The sequence below is a fragment of the Carassius auratus genome, unplaced genomic scaffold (genome assembly GCF_003368295.1).
Source record: "Carassius auratus strain Wakin unplaced genomic scaffold, ASM336829v1 scaf_tig00216880, whole genome shotgun sequence".
In the NCBI taxonomy this organism is placed as follows: Eukaryota; Metazoa; Chordata; class Actinopteri; order Cypriniformes; family Cyprinidae; genus Carassius; species Carassius auratus.
Genome location: NW_020528783.1, coordinates 318,219 through 339,082, shown reverse-complemented (window position 1 = coordinate 339,082; position 20,864 = coordinate 318,219). Strand labels below are relative to the sequence as shown.

Genomic DNA, 20,864 nt, shown 5'->3' with positions numbered 1-20,864 from the left:
AACAAAAATGATCCTTTAATATATCACTTTCATATGGCAACACTAAACAATTAGAAAAAACGAGAGCAATGCCCTGCATTTTTCAGGGCTCATTTAAACACTGTAATCAAATTAATTCAATGACATGCCTATTAACATATACGTAGATCAAACCTTGCTAAGAAAAGCCTCTAAATGGAGATCATTCAAAGACATTAGTATTTGTATAGTCAATATTTTGTTTGTTTTATCTACTGTAGAACTCGGATTGACTCAGAAGATAAGAAAAATGCATATTATATATATATATATATATATTGGCAATACCACACTTGATGGTAAATGGCAAATAAAAAAAAAATGAGTATGGGAGGCAGGATTAACAATTATATTTAACAATAAATATAAAAATAATTATTTAAAAAAGTGTGATTTATTTAGAAATATATTTTACAAATATTATACATGTATATTAAATAATGTAATAAATTATTTCAATATAATTTGTAATAATTAAATATTTAATTGTTATTTTAATTTTAATTTATTGTACAATTATTAAGTAATGGTTATAAATTATATAAAATACTTTTTTTTTCTTATTGCTGTTATTTTATAAATAATTAAATTGCACTAAATCAATGTGTGAATTGACAGCCCTATAAAACACCCAAACACAATATAAACCCATCTGTTGATTTTGATAAATGAGTGACTGAGGCCTGCTACTGCTGATGCAGAAGTGTGTTTTGTGTGTGTGTGTGTGTGTGTGTGTGTGTGTGTGAAAGTGAGATTCTATTACACCCATAACCATCTTCACTGTCTTGCCCTTTCTCTTTCCATAGCTGTCAATAAAACCTGCTGCCTTCCCAGGCAAAAGAAAGGCAGTCACCACAGCAACCGCCCTCCATTACTACACTCACATACTCACACACACACACACACGCACACTCTGGGACAGAAGAGGAAGTGAATGCTTGATGACTGGTGAAGAAAAGGGGCTTTCATGACCCCCTACCTTAGACATATGGGCTAGCTCCCACCACAGGAGGCAGAAGAGGTGGAAGGAAAGCAAAAGACAGAGACTCCTAAGGGACTGAGCAATGGATGGATAGATTGGACAGAAAGTTAGAGAAAGTGTGAAACAAGGAAGATTACATACGTATTAGAGAGTGTATCTGTGGGAGAAGCCTAGAAAGGGAAGGAATGATACATTGGTGTGACGTGGGCCTATCTCTCTCTCTCTCTCTCTCTCTCTCTCTCTCTCTCTCTCTCTATGTGTATACATATATGTGTGCGTGTGTGTGTGGTTAGTCATTTTTTTAATCAATTAAAAACCACTGAAGAATTCATTTGTCCAAATGATTCTAGATTCATCAGTTCGCTCACAATGATCCAATCTAAGCTGTTCTCAAGTGAGCAGCTCACTGATTCTGTCTCCCACTTACGTTTGAATCAAAACGAGTCAAGAACGGTTGAGTTATAGCATCCTTGGAGCTTGAGTGCTTAAGGAATTGACATGTTGAAACGGCTCCATCGATCCTCAATTTCTACTCTGATTGGAAAGAACACCAGCACAGAATTGAACCAATAACTACCAGCATCTTTCACTGAAATCAATTTGACACAAAGTCAAACTCGTTCTCTCTCTATGAATTTCCTTCAGGAATTCTCCAGGGCGATTCGGCCTCACAGGTTCACGCAATACAAAGAGAATCACAGCCAAGTCACAAACCGATATATTGCACTGACCTGGAAACTCAAAAATATGGTGAGAAATCCAGCACTTGGTCAAAAAGTGAAACTTTCCAAAATGGTCATTTCCCTCTCTGAAACCATAGCAGCACTCGACTTTATAAAGGTTTCTACAACCAAGGACAAAGTGAAACCCATGTGGACATGTTATATTTCACCGCAGATTTAAAGAAGAACCTAAATTGAGGGAAAAAGTTATCACCCATGAACAGGAGGATCTCTCAACAGCCAGTTGTTCATGCAGGAAAGTCTCAGATATTGCCCACTATAAGTGCCCTATCCACTGTGGCCAAGCACGCTAACTAATTGGCCACACCACTAATGCGTGCTATCACCGCTGTCATACACCTGTGTGACCAATGGGACTTTATCTGAAGTGTAGCGCAAGGGATTCTCCACCACACTGCAGAGAAACTCCACGGCTCATTAGTACCCTGAATGTGGCTATGGTGACAGGTTTAGGTTTGCCACCGCGTGTCACCTTTTCAGTGCGTGCGCAGCCATTAGCGGTCTTGGTTGAGCAATCTGTCATGCCTAAAGCGTGCTGCTTCTCCCCATTTGCACCCCCCTCTCCTTGATTGGTGGTAAAAGATGGGATTGCTTACTCTGCACATTAAGCCAGGCTGTGCGGGATACGATGGCACGGCTGCTCACGGACCGGCCCACTTGGCACTCGTAGGGGCCGTCGTCTTCCAAACTCATGTTGACAATTTGAAGATGGTACTGGCCTTTAGGAGAAAGCAAACAGAGCAGAAATTATGGGAGGGAAAGAAAGGAATACAAGAGAAATGCGATCTTATTGTTCACACAAACAATGGAGCGGAAAAGACTTGACAGCATTGAATGAATATTATTCAGGGTTAGGACAACTTAAACTCCGCTGACAGCATTTGTAATGCTGCTGAGCAGTACAGAAAATCAATTCAACATGTCATTGGGTTGGGAGAAATGATGAGTTTAGTGTAATGTGCTCGTAAAAATAGAATTTAAATTGACCCCATTTAGTTTTCGAACACAAATTTGCAGGATTCATTGCCACTCGTTACTCCTAAAGAAAAGTGTTTATATATGCTTGAGTGATTATTGACAGGATTAGATGAACAAGCTTTAGCAAGTTTATAACTTAGTTTTGTGAGCCTAGAAAAGTAGTTAAACCGTAATATTATGATGTAGACAAACAACTACCACTCAAAAGTTTGGGTCAGTAAGCATGTTTGTGAAAGAAGTCTAATAGTCACCAAGGCACTTATTTGATCAAAAATACACTACAAATATGCAAATTGTATTATAATTTTTTTAATATATATATATATATATATATATATATATATATATATATATATATATATATATATATATATACTGTTTTAAACAACTGTTTAACATTTAGTCAATTTAATGCATCATTGCTGAACAAAATGATTAATTTATTTCCAAAAAAAAAAAGAAACAGTAGTGTACATTTTTATTTGCAGAATGTTGACTCCATAGACTTACAATGAAAGTAATTCAATATAAAAGCATATAACTCACAGTTTATTTAACCCAGTATATTCTTTGAATGTATGTGTTTTTTGGGTTCCTAAAAGCATATTTGAAGAGTTCCACCATTAACACAAATTTGGAGATTTGGCATCAGTTCAGATGCTTCTTGAAATCCACTTTTAAATAGCCAATCAAAAATCGATAAAAAAAAATAAATAAAAAAAAAATCAAATGGTAGCGCAAAATTTATACGCAACCTCAAATTAATGGCCCCCAATTAGCGATGAGCGCTATGGAGAGAAAAACATGATTCATTATTTGATGAAGCCCTTCAACATCATTCCTTTGTGTGCAGGATTCTTGTTATTTACTTGCAGAATATCATGCCACCAAGGGGTTGTTTGTTCAACTACCATTCTTCCAGGATTAATGACTGCTCGGGCGAAGTTTATGCAAGCTGTTCAAGCTTTGAGCATTTTTCTTTTCCACTTTTTTCCCCTTTTCTCCTGCCCTCTGAAAAAAACTAACATGCAGAAAATACTATCCTGATATGACAACTTCCACGGCTGAAAAAAGAAGGTGTCAGGCAGGATGGCAGGATAATTAACACCAAGCAGCAGCAATTTTCAGATCTATGTGATCATAGAAGGAAAGGAAACCACTTTCAACTCATTAATGATTTTCCACTCTCTTGAAATTGCACTGGGTTCATGCTGCCACGGTGTTGCGGTTCGGGGTGTTTGTGAGCATATGTTTGAAAAAGTCCAATAATTACACCTCTGACAACCAGTAAGAAACACCATTGGGACTCTGGCCTGTTCTCTTACTCATTTCCTTTTACAAGCTATCAGAGTGTGTGCGCGCATCTATGGCTTGTCACGCAGAACTCATGTGGATGCATGTCTGCGTATCAGTAGATTAAGTTTGGCAGGGTTAACATTAAAGTTGCTTTCAGCATGTCTTTTTATGATATCATTTGTCCCTTACATGGCACTATTTATCCGTCATGCTATCAATGCCCGGCGGCACAAGCGGTAGCATTCAATAGCGTAAGCATTTTTTTAAGCATTTGCACTTGTATTTGGCACAAACTGCCTCTCTCTCTCTTTATATCAGACAGCAACTTTTGTCCTCCACAAAGAGGAGCAGATGCTCAGGACTTGTTTAGCATTGTCTTTTAATTGCCTTTTTTATATACACAATGTAGACTGCCCAAGCATCATAGGTTTTTCTCTTTCTCAGCCCACTACACAATAATCTCAATTTACTCTCAATGGACTTTAAAAATAGGAGTAATTCAGGGCTGATTTTACTTTAGTTATTTATTTATATGGGAAGGGAATTGGGGCTTGGTACTTCTCACATTTAAAAAAAGAAAGAAGAAGAAGAAAAAAAAAAGCTAATTTCATAAATCGGTCTCCGGTGCTCAAATTAGAAGGCCTTTGATAGTATCTCGCTAAGCTGTTTTTAAGAGAGCTGAGCGCATTATGATGAGGAAGGCTGCATCTAAACTAGAAATTGAAAACTGAGTCATCTACAGCCATTTGCAGATTATGAGCAAAACATTTTGTAATGATTCATCCTAATAATTGTTCACGCCGAAGAAAAATAAAAGATGATTTCCCCCCCCCTTGATGTATCATTTCACAAACACTCCAGTGCATTTACCCAAGACAACAAACTATTAATGGTATTCTCACAAAACATGCCAAGAAGACTCTGGGTCACATTTCATCACATTTCAAAATCAAAAGGAATAAAGAAATAAATACAGTAACAAAAATAATATAATACAAAAATATATAAATAAAATATAATTTATAAAATATATAATATACAATATTTAATTATATGTCAGTGTGTGTGTGTATATATATATATATATATATATATATATATATATATATATATATATATATATATATATATATGGTAATTAACATTTAAATGTGTTGTCTTATATATATATATATATATAAGACAACACATTTAAATGTTAATTACCATATGAACATTTTAAAAATGGTAAATATATATATATATATATATATATATATATATATATATATATATATATATATATATATATATATATATATTATAATTATTCATAAATCATCTAAATATGTGTCAGTAAAGTAAAATTTACTACCTAAATCAATAAATACATGAATGAATGAATGAATAAAGGAAAGAACGAACAAACATACAATTCATTTTTTACTTTCTTAAATTCAGTCAAGTTTATGAATTTTCCACTCAATCTGTTTGGATGTCAGTTTCATGTGCTCTTGCTCTTTGGGGACAGTTACCCGCTCACGCACATCTAACAACATGTCAGAAAACATTTCAGCTACTCGTAGACGTTTGTTTTTAATCACCGCATGTCATTCTTTCCTTCCCTCCGAGTTCTCACCTTTCTGCTGGTCTCCTGTCATGCTGTAGCGTGGGTAGCCAGGCAGCGATCTCTGAGGTCCCAGGAGCAGCCCATCTTTAACCCACTGCACGGCCCCTGAGGCCCTCAGCACTTCACACTTCAGCAGAGCTGTGGCCCCCGCCCTGACCGTCACATTACGTGGCTCTGTCTTGAACGCCTGCTGCCCACACACACCTACAAAAAGGAGAAAGACAACAGAAGAGCCGATGCGAGTCAAGGTTAGGACGGAGAAATCTTTCATTGACAACACAAGCTTCTATTGCTGAAGGCTGCAAACATATTTGATGGAACTAACTAACTAAAAGTAGAAGTGCTACCGACTCTACAGCATCCTTTTCATTACTCGGGCAGTGGTTCAGGGTTATTTTTTTTAATGCTAACAGAACGAGTTGTTTTTTAAGTGTCACGTTAACAAAATAGATGCCTTTTTTTTCAGTGAACTGGTCCTTTCTCTCATATGTACGCTGGGAAGTCTGATTCATCTAATGAATTGGTTTGATACATGTAGAGTGAAAGTGAAGTGACATACAGCCAAGTATGGTGAGCCATACTCAGAATTGCTCTTCATTTAACCCATCCAAAGTACACACACACAGCAGTGAATCAATGAATGACACACACACACCATGAAAACACATCCAGAGCAGTGGGAAGTCATTTATTTTGGAGCAGTTGGGGGTTCAGTGCCTTGCTCAAGGCCACCTCAGTCATGGTATTGAGGGAGAGAATGCTGTACATTTACCCCCTCCACCTACAATTCATGACCCCCGAGTCTCTGATAAGTCCGAATCTTTAACCATTAGACTACGACATGTAGCGACAAAAGCACGAAAGGATTCTTTTCAGTGTATCAGCTCATCTAGTTGGTTCTTTCTCTCATACTGTATATCACAGGTATAACACATCAGGCTATGTAGTGGAAGCCACAACAACTGAAGCTCGAACCAAAAAGCAAAAAGGGAAACGATAAGCACCCGTAATAAAACACGAATCAGCTAAGTTTGCATAGTATTACATTTGTCGCGCATTGACAAGAAAAATCGGTAGCACTTTATTTTACAGTCCTGTTCCTCATGTACATACTATGTACTTATTGTAGTAATTACAATAACTATGTAACAACTAGGTACTAACCCTGAACCTACCCCTAAACCTAACCCTACCCCATGTAGTTACCTTGTGTCATCAGAACTTTCTTAGATAAATACACTGTAAGTACACTATAAGTACATGTTAAGTACACGTACTGTAAAATAAAGTGCAACCGAAAAATCGATTTCAACAAGCCATCTTTATTTATAAAGCACTTTATACAAAACAGATTTTCAAAGCAGCTTTACATGGATAAACCGGAAAATAATAATTCAGTGATGTAAACTGAGATCAATTCAGCTGTAAAGCAGCAGTAAAACAACAACAACAACACAAATAAGCTACTTACCTGCACATTTTTTTCAGATATCTTTTCTTTTTTTCATTATGAGGAGAGTTCTAGTGCTGTTAGTGACATTCGCACTGATCCATGAATCCGACTCATGAACAAAGCGATTCGTTTAGTGCAGAATAACGGAGCCGAAGTACAACTCACGTTATGACCAAAACAATGTTCCTCCACGAGCTACTTGCAGTTTTGTGCTTCAGCATCAAGAGGGCCAAAAGTTACATAGTATATCTTAAATTACTAACTATTCACTTAATAACAAAAATCTATTTTCACTATGTTTACCTGTATGATGATGTCAACATATCCATGTCTCCACAATTAAAATAATAAAAAAATATGAATGCAAAACTTGGTTGTATTACCGGAGGAATTTAAATCTCAAGATTTCAGGGCCAGAGATAACTCAGATTGAGTTAATAGCTCTCATTATCTGAATAGACCTCAGACATTTCTCTTCTTTAATGATTCTCTGCCATTGTGCCGAAGGTCAACAACTTATTGTCGTAAGAGAGTTTTTTTTATTTTTTATTTTTTATTATTATTATTTTTTTCCTGAATGTTTGAAATGGCAAAGATAATTAAATGTCCTTCAAGCTTTCTTCTTTTAAAAAATTTGTGTGCCTGGTGGTTATCACATGATAACAGATCTTGAGCTGTGGTGCTAATGCAGGCAATGCGAGTTCAAACCCAGTGGTTACAATGTGATTTAACGCTTATACTGAAAAAATCAGATTTCTGTCTAATGAATCAGGTGATTTATGTCAGTTTCTGAAAAACATGAATCAAGTCCATGCATTTTATTTATTAGAGAAATATTTAGTTACATAATTAAAGCTACACTATTTTAGTAATTTTTTAACTGTTTTCACTCTTTTTGTTTAGTTTTTTTTATGCTGTTAAATACTAAATACTTTTATAATGTGACACGTTTAACCTCTTTTTCCTTTTACAATAGTGTCCAAAATTCATATTAAAGAGTCAATCGTGGGTAAAACAAAAAAAAAAATAATACATCTAGCAAAGAAATACTATGGATTGCAGGTGACTAGAGAATAAAACCCAGGTTTTTGGTGGTGCAACTGTTTAGTAATTTGTCTCAATAGTTCTGCATTAGATTATGAGTTAATCCAGGATAAATTTGGTTAACATGAATTATATTATGGTTTAAATAAGATTATCACACATGGGGCTGAATTTCAAGGACTGCCCTGACACTCTCCCCATTGAAGGAAAATGTGCCTCCCACTATGATGATGTACTTAAGCATTGCTGTGCTGTTCCTCATCACTGTGTATGTTTTATTGACGACAGATTGAAGCCTATTCAGCTCTGCAAATGAGTCAATAAAGTAATTACAGAGAATTAAATCTCTCCTCAGTGAGAAGGAGAGCAGGGAAAATGAAGGTTTGAAGAGATCTCAAATCCCCTCGCTGTTTACTCAGCTGTCAATACACCTACGGCTAATATCCACCCAGAAGAATGATGACTGGGCTACAAACAGACGCCTATTTCCTCACCGCTTGGGCTGTGGCATTATGATTTGTGTGACATCCATCTGCTGATCATTCTTTCGAATGGAGTCAGCTTGTACCTGTCATAAACATGATTTAACGGGATATAACACTGACGATGACTCTGCGACTCCACTGTGTAACACTAGGAATGCAACTGAGGAAAGTCTATGTTGGAGATCCTACCTAATTAAAAGAATGTGACATTCAGTAGTGGTTTGAGATTTAAAGGAACAGTGCAAAACAAAAGTGTGATTTGTCTTTTTTTTTTTTTTTTTTTACCGCTACTAGTGAACAATTTATAGGGATAGTTCACCTAGAAATTGAAATTCTGTCATCATACTCGCCTCATTAAAAAATCTGTGTGACTTTCTTTTGCCATTATTAATATATTGAAAGCAAATGGAGTCCAAATAACATTGGACCTCAAGGGAAAGCTATCATATGGTTTATTAAGACTCAGAATATACTCTTAAAAATAAAGGTTCTAAAATCTATTTTTGATTTTGTCAGCTATTTTTTTATTAGTCCTGTGTCAAATGTAACTTTAAGTTTTTATCATATTTAGTCAACTTGTCCTGTTTTAGTTTTAGTCAAGTTTTAGTCGACTAAATGTCTGAGCTTTTTAGGAAAATAGAGTAGTATGCATGGATTATTTTACCTCATCTCATGTAAAGATTTATAACAGGATATAAATCAGAGAGTAAATAAACAATACAAAAAATCTTTAGATATACAGTTGCCCTGTCTACATTATGCAAACTGGTGTAACAAAAACTACTCTCAAATATTATAACAGAGAAATTTCAAATAGTAATTCCAATGATTCCAAATTGCATTAATGTTTTGCTTTAAAAAAAAAAAAAAAAAAAAAACATATTGCCAAACAGAGGTTGCATATCTAACGTTACAATCTGCAACCACTATCGCAAACAATACAGTCGCGATCCATGACAGAACACAGACTGGCTGAAGGACACTTTCTTTTAAACAGAATACCTCAAATGGAGAACGCTGAACTCCAGTTTACTGTACAGTACTGTATGTCAGTGTTTTCAGATCACAGCACCTCCACAGAGCGTGTGTGTGTGTGTATGCTTGCCAGATTGTATTAAGCAAAAAGCTGGGCAAAGTACATAACTGTTTAACAGAAAAGCTCTGATTAAGGGATTTGAGGTCTTGATATAAACGTTAGCACAGGGATGTCAAACTCAGTTCCTGGAGGGCCACAGCCCTGCATAGTTTAGTTTCCACCATGCTCCAATACACATGCCATGTAGTTTTCAAATAAGCCTTAATGATTTAATTATCTGGATCAGGTGTGTTTAATTAGGGCTTCATCTAAACTGTGCGGGGCTGTGGCCCTCCAGGAACTGAGTTTGACACCCCAGAGTTAGTATAATAGTATAAATAAATGCATGTTTATTTAGTCTCAGTTATCATTTAATTTAATTTAATCAGGGGAAGAAACTATGTTTACTTACGTTTTTTTTTTTTTCAATAAAAAAACAAAAAAACAAAAACTGAAGAATCTTTTTCCAACATGAACCTTGTGAAATGGAACGTTTCCATACATATTCGTCATGGAACCACAAAATACTTTTTTTTTTTTTTTTTTTTTTTTGAGTGTTTGACACCTATTTTGCATTAAAGTTTCTTTGTAGAGGAAAAATTTTATTTATATTATTAAAATGTTTTTCAAATAATAATAATAATAATAACAATAATAATACTAAAAGGGGTCTTTGGGGAACCCAAATTTGTTATTTCGGAAACCTTTATTTTTTTTTAAAGGTGAATAGTGCTTTTTTTGGCATTTTTCTTGGCCTTTATCCTCCATGGAACATTCCCATTGCATAAAAGGTTCTTTATGGTGGAAAAAGTTGTTCAAACATGTTCTCCAAACACACAAAGGTTCTTTTAAAGACTGTTTACTGAAGGTTCTTTGGGGAACCTAAAATGGTTCTCTATGGCATTACTGCTTTCTTCACTTTTGAGTGCTTTTTTGGTGTTTTTGTTGCCCTTTTTGGAACTTGACAACAGCTGTATGGCAAGAGTGGCCTTTATTTTTGGGTGAGCTATTCCTTTAATTACTCCTTGTGTGTGTGTGTGCGTGTGTGTGTGTGTGTGAGCCCTAGACGTACCTGGTATGAAGTCAGCATCAGACTTTTATCAGGCTCCTCTGATCCAATCGTGGCCTCAACCAGCCTTCAAAGTCTTCTAACAGACTATGATTACTTGGGCACTCTTTAGTGTGAAAAAGCAAATGTAGCGCACACAAAAGGGTCAGCTATTTTAGGACACATTTTCTTGAAAGGCCTCTCCAGAGAGCACGGGCAAGACTTTTCAACCCCCAGCACCTCCTCTGAGCCAATGACAAGTATCCAGTGCATCTGGGCACACTCGGCTGCTCTCAGAAGCCCGAACAACATCAAGACTGCACCAGTCACCTCACGTCAAACTTGAAGGGCACAATTGGACACAAGCGACAAGCCGGAAAACACATTAGCATAATGTTTACATAAATGAATACGTAAACACAGCAGCAAGATAATCAGCATGGCACATTTAAATGCTGCAGCCAGCCGTACTCACGCACTTCCCTTCAGCTGCCTGAGAAGCAGTGATAGCAGAGGAAAGACATGTCAAACACGCACCCCGGTCTGATTCCGACTCCTGATGCGATGCGTTGACGTCTTATTTGAACAAGATAATGACATGGATTAAGCTACAGCATAGAATCTGACTTTTAGTTTATAGCGGGTGACGCTAAACTTCAGCTCTGGAACAGAAAGTATCAACGCTAATGCGATGTACAACAATGCATTATTCTGCTCCATTTGTAGTCCAAATAAACACGACTCTGAGATTTTAATCACAACCCATGTGCATTCCATTCAAGGACTCAAAGGAGATGGAATTTCAAAGTCTGGATCAAAGAACAAAACACATTTTTGCTTTGATTCAACAGGGAACAGTCACTTTAGATTGGTGGTTGAGTCATAGCTAAAAGTTCTGCATCAACGAAAAAGCATGAGGTGCTTCAACACAACCGTTTGAATGATTTTGGCCTTGATTGGTCAGATCAGTGATTCACAAAAGTGCACTCTGGAGACTTCTTTTGCTAGAGGTTATATTCAGACATAATTAAGGTACAAGCAGAGTCTCATATTTCACATACTGTAATCTCATGCAATCTCCTTCCCTTTAAAGCTTGTTGCACATTGCATAATGTATAAAAAGATTGCAATTACGAGCGAATAACTGGATTTCTAATTATATTTATACAATAATTATACAAAGGAAACATTTACACCTTTTATAAACAGTGTGCCTGTGGTTCTCAATTCGCAGAGGTGCTTTCAGCGGGTTTCAGTTGTGAAAACAAACACCACAAAAAGTGTTTAGTGACACTTTTAGTGATTTTTTTTGTTGTCTACACTATTACATGTGTAACTGCTGCGAGACATGACAATCAAAGTAAAGTGGTGAGGAGGAATTTTGGACCAGTTTGATTTCAAGTGGGCAGGGCCATTTACTTATAATTTGTGTTTGTATAACACAATTATATACAAACAATACATAGTGATGATCATACATCACAAATTTTATACAATTTTAAATTATGTACAAATTAATTATTTTAAAATAAGTGAGAAACTATTATTGTTTTTTTCAGTTTTCATTTTCATTTTAGTTGAAGTTTTAATAATTTTGTGTCTTTTTGTCACTTTTATTAGCCTTTTGTTTAAATTAATGACATTTTTTATTTTCAATTTAGTTTTAGTATTTTAGTAAAACTAAGGTGAGAAATTCTGCCTTGACAACTAGCTGAAATAAAATAAGTTTAAGGTTTTTATATTTATATTTAATTTTAATTAAAGATTTTGTAAAGTAATAAAGTTTTATTATTATTTTTTTTTTTATAATAACACTGGTTAAAACCATTTAATATATTATATATATATATATATGTATATATATATATATATATATATATATATATATATATATATATATATATATATATATATAAAATATTTTGATGAGGCTTTCACTATTTGCATCTGTTTTCATGTTATCTTTTTTATATAATATGATATTTTCATTTTCATTTTATTATTATTATTATTATTATTATTATTATTGTATTTTACTGTATTATTCGATTTTACCTTTAGTTGATTTCTTTTTATTCAAAATTTACTGAAATTATACAATTTGGTCAACTCTGTCGTTTTTTCTATATACATTTTTTATTTATTTAAATAAAATGATTTAATAGAAATAAATACTTTCATTATATAATAAAATCTAAAATGTAATATCAAATGTAATAGTTAAACAATCATGTAGCATTTTTTTTTCTATCACATTAAGCCTATTCTTTATAAAACTAAAAAATTCTTACATTTTTCCTGTCTTTTAATACACAAGATCCAGCTAAAAACACATGAACTGTTCTACATTAATGCAGACATAAAGACTCCCACATTGGTTCCCATACGGGTAATGAGAATGTTCCACAAAGCAGATTATTTCCTTCTGTGCCATGCAACACCATATGCTACCATCCAGTCCAAATTGAGCCTTGGCATACAGTAACCAATTTCATCTCTACTAAACTTGATTGTTGGAGCCTGCTAATATACAGGCAGCACAGCTATTATGAGATAAAAGCTCACAGCAAAATGGTAAAGAGACGAGGGAGGAATGCCTGGGATTCTGTGTCAAAAGCTTCTCCGACAAAGGAGGATGAAGGCAGGTCGGTGCTCCATGCGGCGTCACGTGGCGTTAAGCCTCGCAAATTGTATATATGGAGGCAGAATGGGAAAATGCAACAAGCAATCATTACAGTAAATTGCCTCGGCCATTCTTTCTATTCAGATGCAATTTTGTCAAGCAGTGCAGAACCGGTGAGGGAGCATTTACTCCATGCAGCTGTGAGAGTAGAAGATTTGAACATTTGCTTGTGGGCCAAATTGGCAAGATGTACATTTTTTTGTGACACACAGGAACTATTCGAGGACATTTTATGTAAGCCACCTCTTGTATAACAAAAAGGTACTTGTGATTTACCATGACCTGCTCACACAATGTGGAAGGGGAACGTCGTGTTACAAAATAAACCTTGATTACATGGCTACTCACAAAATATATAATTCCTTTGAACATTAAATATCATATAAATAACTGAATATTAATATTAATCTGAGGTGACATTTCATAATATTACCTGTATATTATTAAAGGGGGGGGTGGAATGCTCGTTTTCACTCAATATCCTGTTAATCTTGAGTACCTATAGAGTAGTACTGCATCCTTCATAACTCCAAAAAGTCTTTAGTTTTATTATATTTATAAGAGAAAGATAGTCTGTACCGATTTTTCCCAGAAAAACACGACCGGCTGGAGGCGTGACGTGTGGGCGGAGCTAAAGAATCACGAGCGCCAGTAGGCTTTTGTGTTGAGAGCGTTTGGAAGCTGTGACATTACCGTCACCGTGAGGAAAAACAAACCAAAACAAACCATGGCTAACAGTCAGATTCAGCGTATATTTATGATGCAGAATCAGATCCAGAGGCTGAAATTTAATAAGAGCAGCATCAGCAATGACATCTCTATGTGGTATGTACTGAAACTGTATATATTTGCTTAGCGGTTTTGGAAAATGGCTAAGTTCCACTTTTTTTTTAAGCTGTACATGTGGAAAGTGCAGTTTGATGACAACATCGCATGTTGTTTACTTGATGTGCTTACGCGCCGATTGCTAAGTTAACAACACAGAGATATTTGAAGCATATTTGAAGCAGTTTTACTCACCGTATGCGGTTCCAACACACGATCGTGACCCTTTTTCGTTGGGACTGCATTATCCTTAAGAAATAAATGATGTGCAAATCTGTCGTCAAACTGGGCCTTGTTTGTAAAACAAGCATCTTCGAAATGCAGGGGAACAATCAAAAACACTTGCACAACTCCGTTGATGTTCTGTAAAAATAAACTCCATCCACTGGTCCCTTAATGCTGTTTCTCTTTTGGTAATCTGTGCAGGGTTGTCTTGCCCTGGCAACCAAAAACACACTTCTTTTGTGACATCTCGCGACGCTCTCGCTCTGATCAGTGAAGTCTGTTGTGTTCTCAGTGCTGTGCTATACGGGAGCGCGCGCTCTTCCGGCAGAAGTGCCTTAGGACCCATATAAGGAAATTCCGCTCCATCTAACGTCACACAGAGCCATACTCGAAAAAAAACTTTCCGAAACTTGTGACAAACCGGAAGGAGTATTTTTGGAACAGAAATACTCCTTCAAACGTACAACTTAATTTTTGAAACTTTGTCCATGTTTAGCATGGGAATCCAACTCTTTAACAGTGTAAAAAACTCAGTATGCATGAAATAGCATTTCACCCCCCCCCCCCCCCCCCCCCTTTAAAGAATCCAATAAGAAAAAAAAATATTAAAACATTAAACATTAAAAAAAAAATGTTGCTTGGATTAAAATAAACGTTTACTGTAAAATTCTTACAATTTCTTAAAATTAAATTTTTGCATATAATGTGTCAGTATGTGGACACAACCAACCTACCACGATAAAAATCTATTCACTCCTTTTTGATTTTCTGAGCAATATGACGTCTTTCTGCCCAGGCCCCGCCCATGACCACTGACACAGTGGATTAGTTTTGTTTTTAATGGTAATGCGCCACCTAATACACCTAAATTTGTTTATGTCTGCACAAATCATTTGACTCCAGATTGTTTTCTGAATGAGGGACAATTCAAGCAGGTTCTGCGAAAAGGTTAAAACTCAAGGATGGATCAGTACCCACTGTTCACGATCCAGCTGCTCCTCCACGAGTAATTCTCTCACTTTATATTTTTATTGAATATCTGCAAATCTTTTCCAGAAGAAAGGGGAGGGGTAAGCAGAGCTCATTAGCATTTAAAGAGGCATGTACCAAAATGGCTCGCTGTGATCAGAGCTGTTTTTGACAATTTAAAAAGGTGTTGTTTTACACAACCACTGAAGAATTTTAGAAAGTATTTAATAGACATTTCATGAAGACCCTAAATAATCTTACAGACTTGCGGAAAATGGTCATCCGTTTAAGTATGCTTTTCTTGATTTTGCTGAACCTTTTTTTATGTGCACCTTTGTACAAAGATGCTCAAGCTTTGATGAAGGATTATATGTATTATTTTAATATCACACCTTTGGCAGATAATCGTACCGGTGTGTGAAAACTGTTGCAAATGGCAAAGCTCTGGACACAGTAATTGGTATAATGACTTGGGTTTCATTACACAGTTTAGACACCTTAGTGTAATTATAGTGTAAATGCATCCATATAATGGAATACAAAATAGTTGTATTTGGCCTTTGAGTTTCAAACTGTACCTTGGAGCTCCATCTGTAGAAAAGCCCAGGCACCGGAGAGGACGAATGAAAACCAGAAACCCATCTCCTCCAAATCACACACCAACAAAACAAATCTGTACAAAAAAGACAGAAAAGGTACATATGTAAAGACACACACACAACACACACACACACACACACACACATGCACTTAAGAAGGTCTAGGATGTTACATTGGCTCTTGTTTTTGTTTTTTTACCATTACAGTCCATTGAAACACTTCCTTAAAATAAGTTCATGTTTTCAGAGAGAACCTTATGAACACTATCAAGTGAAGCCCAGGGAGTGTTCCTGAACTGCATGGAAAGAGCCCTCTCAAGATAACGGCCATTATGCCATACTTTAGCCTTCTCCAATCCTCCCTATCTCTCTCCCAAAGCCAATAGCGCTTGCATTTCAAGTCAGGTTGCAATCTCTTCCAATTACCAATCACACTGGAACAAATAATAGTGATTTACTTAATTAAAAACTAAACATTTTCCCATCTAAATAAACAAAAGAAATTGAAAGTGCTGGCTCCTTGAGGCATCTCCCTCGGTCCATTAGTTGCAGTCCAATGGGCTTTGATAGGAATTAACTCACACTCAATTATACTCTGTGCTTGCAAACAGTCCCAGACGCCAAACCGTGAATGCGCCGACTGCAATCTCCGTGAATGGATGGAGGGTTTTTTTGTCGGTGTGTATTGCTGTATTTAGACATTCAACACATCCATTCATTTTTTCTGTTCTTTTTCATCATTTGAGCCCTGAGAGGTTTTTAGCCTTTCATCAGTAAGCTCCCAGCATTCCTTTAAAAACGCTGTTATTTTGCATGGGGGCACTTTTATGTTATAAAAAATTATAATATTTTGGTACTTTGGGAAAAGTATTTTTTACATATTCTTGACAATTATTAGTAGTTTTTTTTTTTTTTTAAGCTGGTAAGGTAAGTACATTTTTTGTAATATTGCATTACATCATCTCCAGCTAAATTACCTTCAGAAAGGTAACTTAGTTTTGCAGTTTAATTAACATTTCAATGCTCAAGGTCATAATAATTACTGCCAAAAGAGGATTCATGATTATCCTCCTTTCAAGAAGTGAAATGTTATCATGCCAGATTTATGGACTATTTAATCACTTTAACTCTTATTTTTTTAAAAAACAAACTTAGTTTAATAAAACACTGTTACCTAAAGTTGAAATATATACACAGCTGTTGTTGAATAATAATAATAATAATAATAATAATAATAATAATAATAATGTGATTATTCAGCAAGGATTCATTAAATTGATGAAAAGTTCCAGTAATAACATTTAGAAAATTGCAAAATATTTCCATCTCAAATCAATTATGCTCTTCTGAACTTTCTATAAAATCAAAAATCCAAAAAAAAAAAAAAAAAAATCATGGTTTTCGTAAAAATATTAAACTGTTTATTCTGTTCCATGGGCACAAATGTATCACAAAAGCATATTAACAAAGAACAGTTGTTTGCAATGTTATTTTTGTTCAAATAAATGCAGCCTGAGTGAGCGTAAGATACTTTTAAAAAACCTAATATTAATCCCAAAAATATTAATCAGTTGTATCATGTTTTATTTCACTATTCTTGACCAAAAACAACAACAACAACAACAACAACAACAACAAAAACAACAACTAAAGTCTTGGTAAGCAAGAGAAACTTCCTTCAAAACCATTAAAAAATCCTACTGATTCCAAACGTTTGAATGGTATAGTGATATACAGAGAGAGAATGAAGTCAAAACATGTAGCATACCTGCTAGCGTAACAATATTATTTTTACATGGACAAGGGACAGCTGTTTTGTAAAATGACCCAAATGTTAGTATAGGCTTCCAGTTAACATAATTGCATCCAAGGCTACATAAAATCCAGACTAAATTGAGCCAGCTCTGACCCAACCTAAATTCAATTTTTCTACCTTTGCATTATTCCATTGTTTATACGGTATATCCAAATACTCATTCTCTCATTAACCAGCTACTTGTCAGACTCTCCACTACCTCTGCGAGTTGCATACTGTATACACCACATGATCTCAGAACAAAAAACTTCAGTTTCACAATAAGAGTTTGATTATGACTACTTAACTTGGGCTCATTCCCCTATAAAAAAGACACTAGCGATGTTTTTCTCTACCATTTTCTTCTTCTCATTCTAATGTTACCTGAGTGTGCTGTGGACTAATCAAAAGAGAGACTCAGACTTCACTGCTGTGCTAGTCACTGCTTGTTGTGAAAATTAGTTCATCTCTTCTCTTCTTTTTGACACGAACCTTATTTTGGTGCGTCGGAGCTCTGTCAGGGAGAAAGTTCGAAGTTATGTCTGGAGCTCTTGAATGACTCAGTGGTTCCTGTCCAGCTCTTTTAATGAGATGTTCTTCAGGCCTGTCTAACCTCCCTTCTCCACTGTCCCCAAAGACAAACAAGTACCTTAATTATTGCAGAGAAAACATCAACATGGCACAGGAAGGGGAAATTAATGAATTCATTTTCTCAATTTGTTTTATTCATGTTTTCATGTTTTGCAAAGTTATGCTACTTCAACAGTAGCATTCATTTACGTGAACAGACAAGCAAAGATAACACAAAATGTGGGTTATATATATATATATATATATATATATATATATATATATATATATATATATATATATATATATATATATATAGGCTGTATCGGCATGTCAATATGATTCCTGCATGCTGTCACAGATGCCATTCCACTCAGTGACAACTGATGCTTGTGCTGCAGTTTGTTTACATCTCATACATGTCATTGTCACTCTTCTTGTGACTTCAGAAAAGTGAAAGTTGAAAGATATGAAATTCGATTCCCTGTAGATAAAAATTTGGTATGGTTTCTGGACCGGAGAGGCATCGCATGCATTGACCTGTCAGGCACATTTCATTTCATTTATTTATTTTTCATTACATTATCAACAACCCCACACTCGAGCCTGGACCTACTGGATGCACAAACAGCATGACATTTCCCAAATGTGCAGAAAATGAGATCAGCGCTCTGCTCTCTGACTGGGACATGCAGATGTTTTTGCAAATCCAAGTACCTGGTTCTCCTGGGTTGGCAGAGTTCAGTTATAAATACAGAACTTTGTGGAAGTACATTCTATAAATTTCACATACATTATATATGCATTATACACTACCATTCAAAAGTTTGAGATCGGCAAGGTTTTTAAAAGCGTTTGAAAAAAGACACTCGCCAAGGCCACATTTAGCTGATCAAAAATCCAATACATGAATACATTTTTTATTTTGATTTCAAACTTTAGATTAAGATAAATTAATATACATTTTAATTTATATATATATATATATGTATATATATATATATATATATATATATATATATATATATATATATATATATATATATATATATAATAAAGAGTAATTTAAAAATGTCACCAATTCACCCACCATGTCATAGCTACTTTTTAATAATGTAAAAAAAAAATAAAAAAAATACAATGAAATAAAATAATAAAAAACATGTTTTTGTGGAATCTCTAAAATGTCATTTGGGTATATCTTTCACTTAATGCAGTGATCACCTGTTTAATACCCACGTGTTGAATTAAAAAGACATCTCCAAATCATGATGATAAATTTGAACACTGTTTAACGAACACAAAAATACTAAGACAGGAAGTCATCAACATATTGCTGTATTATGCTGAAAAAAGCAGAGAATTTTAAGGCCACTAATGGATTTCACCCACTTTTAGCTTCCCGAGGCAGCAGCACTGTTAAAATGCTCTTTGTTTTGACTCTGTCGTATCATTTCAACTTGGTATCTCAGCTTCCACAAAGAAATACTGCTCTGTCTCTCCCTCATCCTTCCCCTTGACACAGAAGTCAACTTAAAACTGACAAAGCAGAGAGAGAGAGTGCAAGACAACAGCTTTCTTTCAAGCCTCTATCTCCTCACTCTTACTTGTCCTCATAAATCCAAAAAAAAAAGAGGAAAAGTATATAAAGCCAAGCAGAAATAAAAAGCCAAGGTATCTTCGAGCGTGATAAAACACTTGCATGTGAGAGAACGCAGCTTACCTGTTGAATTCGACTGCTCGGCTTTGTCTCGCCTCATCTGGAGGTTCTTCTCTGAAGCTCTGCTGAGGAAATGCCAGTGGGGCTCCCCTACACATGTCTCGTCCTGATGCTTTCTTAACAACCTGACAGCAATGGAGGAGTGAAACGAGGGAGGATGAGTGAATAGAAATGAGATGAGGAGACTCGCAAACTGCTGACTGTAATAATGCAGAGGAACCTTTGTAACAAGGCACTCCAGCTAACGCTCGGCCTCTGCCCCTTCATCTCATCATATTCGGCCATTAGTGAGCATTTAATGAGCTTTGACGGCGCTAAAGAAGTGTGCAACACATAGTCCACGGCCTTTCTAATGGACTACATCTAGAACAACACACTGCCTTTCGCCGTTCTAATTCACTTCCTGTTCTTTTTCGCTCTGTTTGTATGTCGAGGGACTTCGGTACCCTTGTCGACACAGAGTGAACGCAGCCACGCAGTCTCAACAGCCACCAGTTTTGTAACATTTATGCTCATGCATAATAAATACGGCAGAGACTATTCACTTTGTTTAATATACTGAACACTCCTTAGGGGCCGCCTTGGCTCTCTCACTGCGCACAGCAACAGATTTTCCACAGAATTCATTTTCCACAATTGAATATTTGATAGTGTGCTGAAAACCTCTCTTTTTTTTTTCTTCGGAGTTTTTTGTTTATTTATTTATTTAATTTTTTAGCATGTACCACATAATAGAAAAACAGAACC

At 35.6% G+C, this 20,864-nt stretch overlaps 1 protein-coding gene across 2 annotated transcripts in view; it reads right to left on the bottom strand.

Annotated features, from left to right (window-relative positions):
* Positions 1-20,382, bottom strand: part of LOC113099206 (nephrin-like) — a 66,046-nt gene extending 45,664 nt beyond the window's left edge. The window contains exons 1-5 of one of the 2 annotated variants that reach the window (XM_026264307.1): positions 20,121-20,208; positions 18,320-18,452; positions 16,012-16,106; positions 5,636-5,830; positions 2,340-2,462 (exon numbers count right to left, since the gene is read on the bottom strand). In XM_026264307.1, coding sequence (XP_026120092.1) covers positions 2,340-2,462; positions 5,636-5,830; positions 16,012-16,075 — 382 coding nt within the window. In that variant the 5' untranslated portion in view covers positions 16,076-16,106; positions 18,320-18,452; positions 20,121-20,208. Of the gene's footprint in view, positions 1-2,339; positions 2,463-5,635; positions 5,831-16,011; positions 16,107-18,319; positions 18,453-20,120 lie in introns of both variants that reach the window. The other variant, XM_026264305.1, reaches the window with a different exon arrangement.
* Positions 20,383-20,864: the final 482 nt, after the last annotated feature.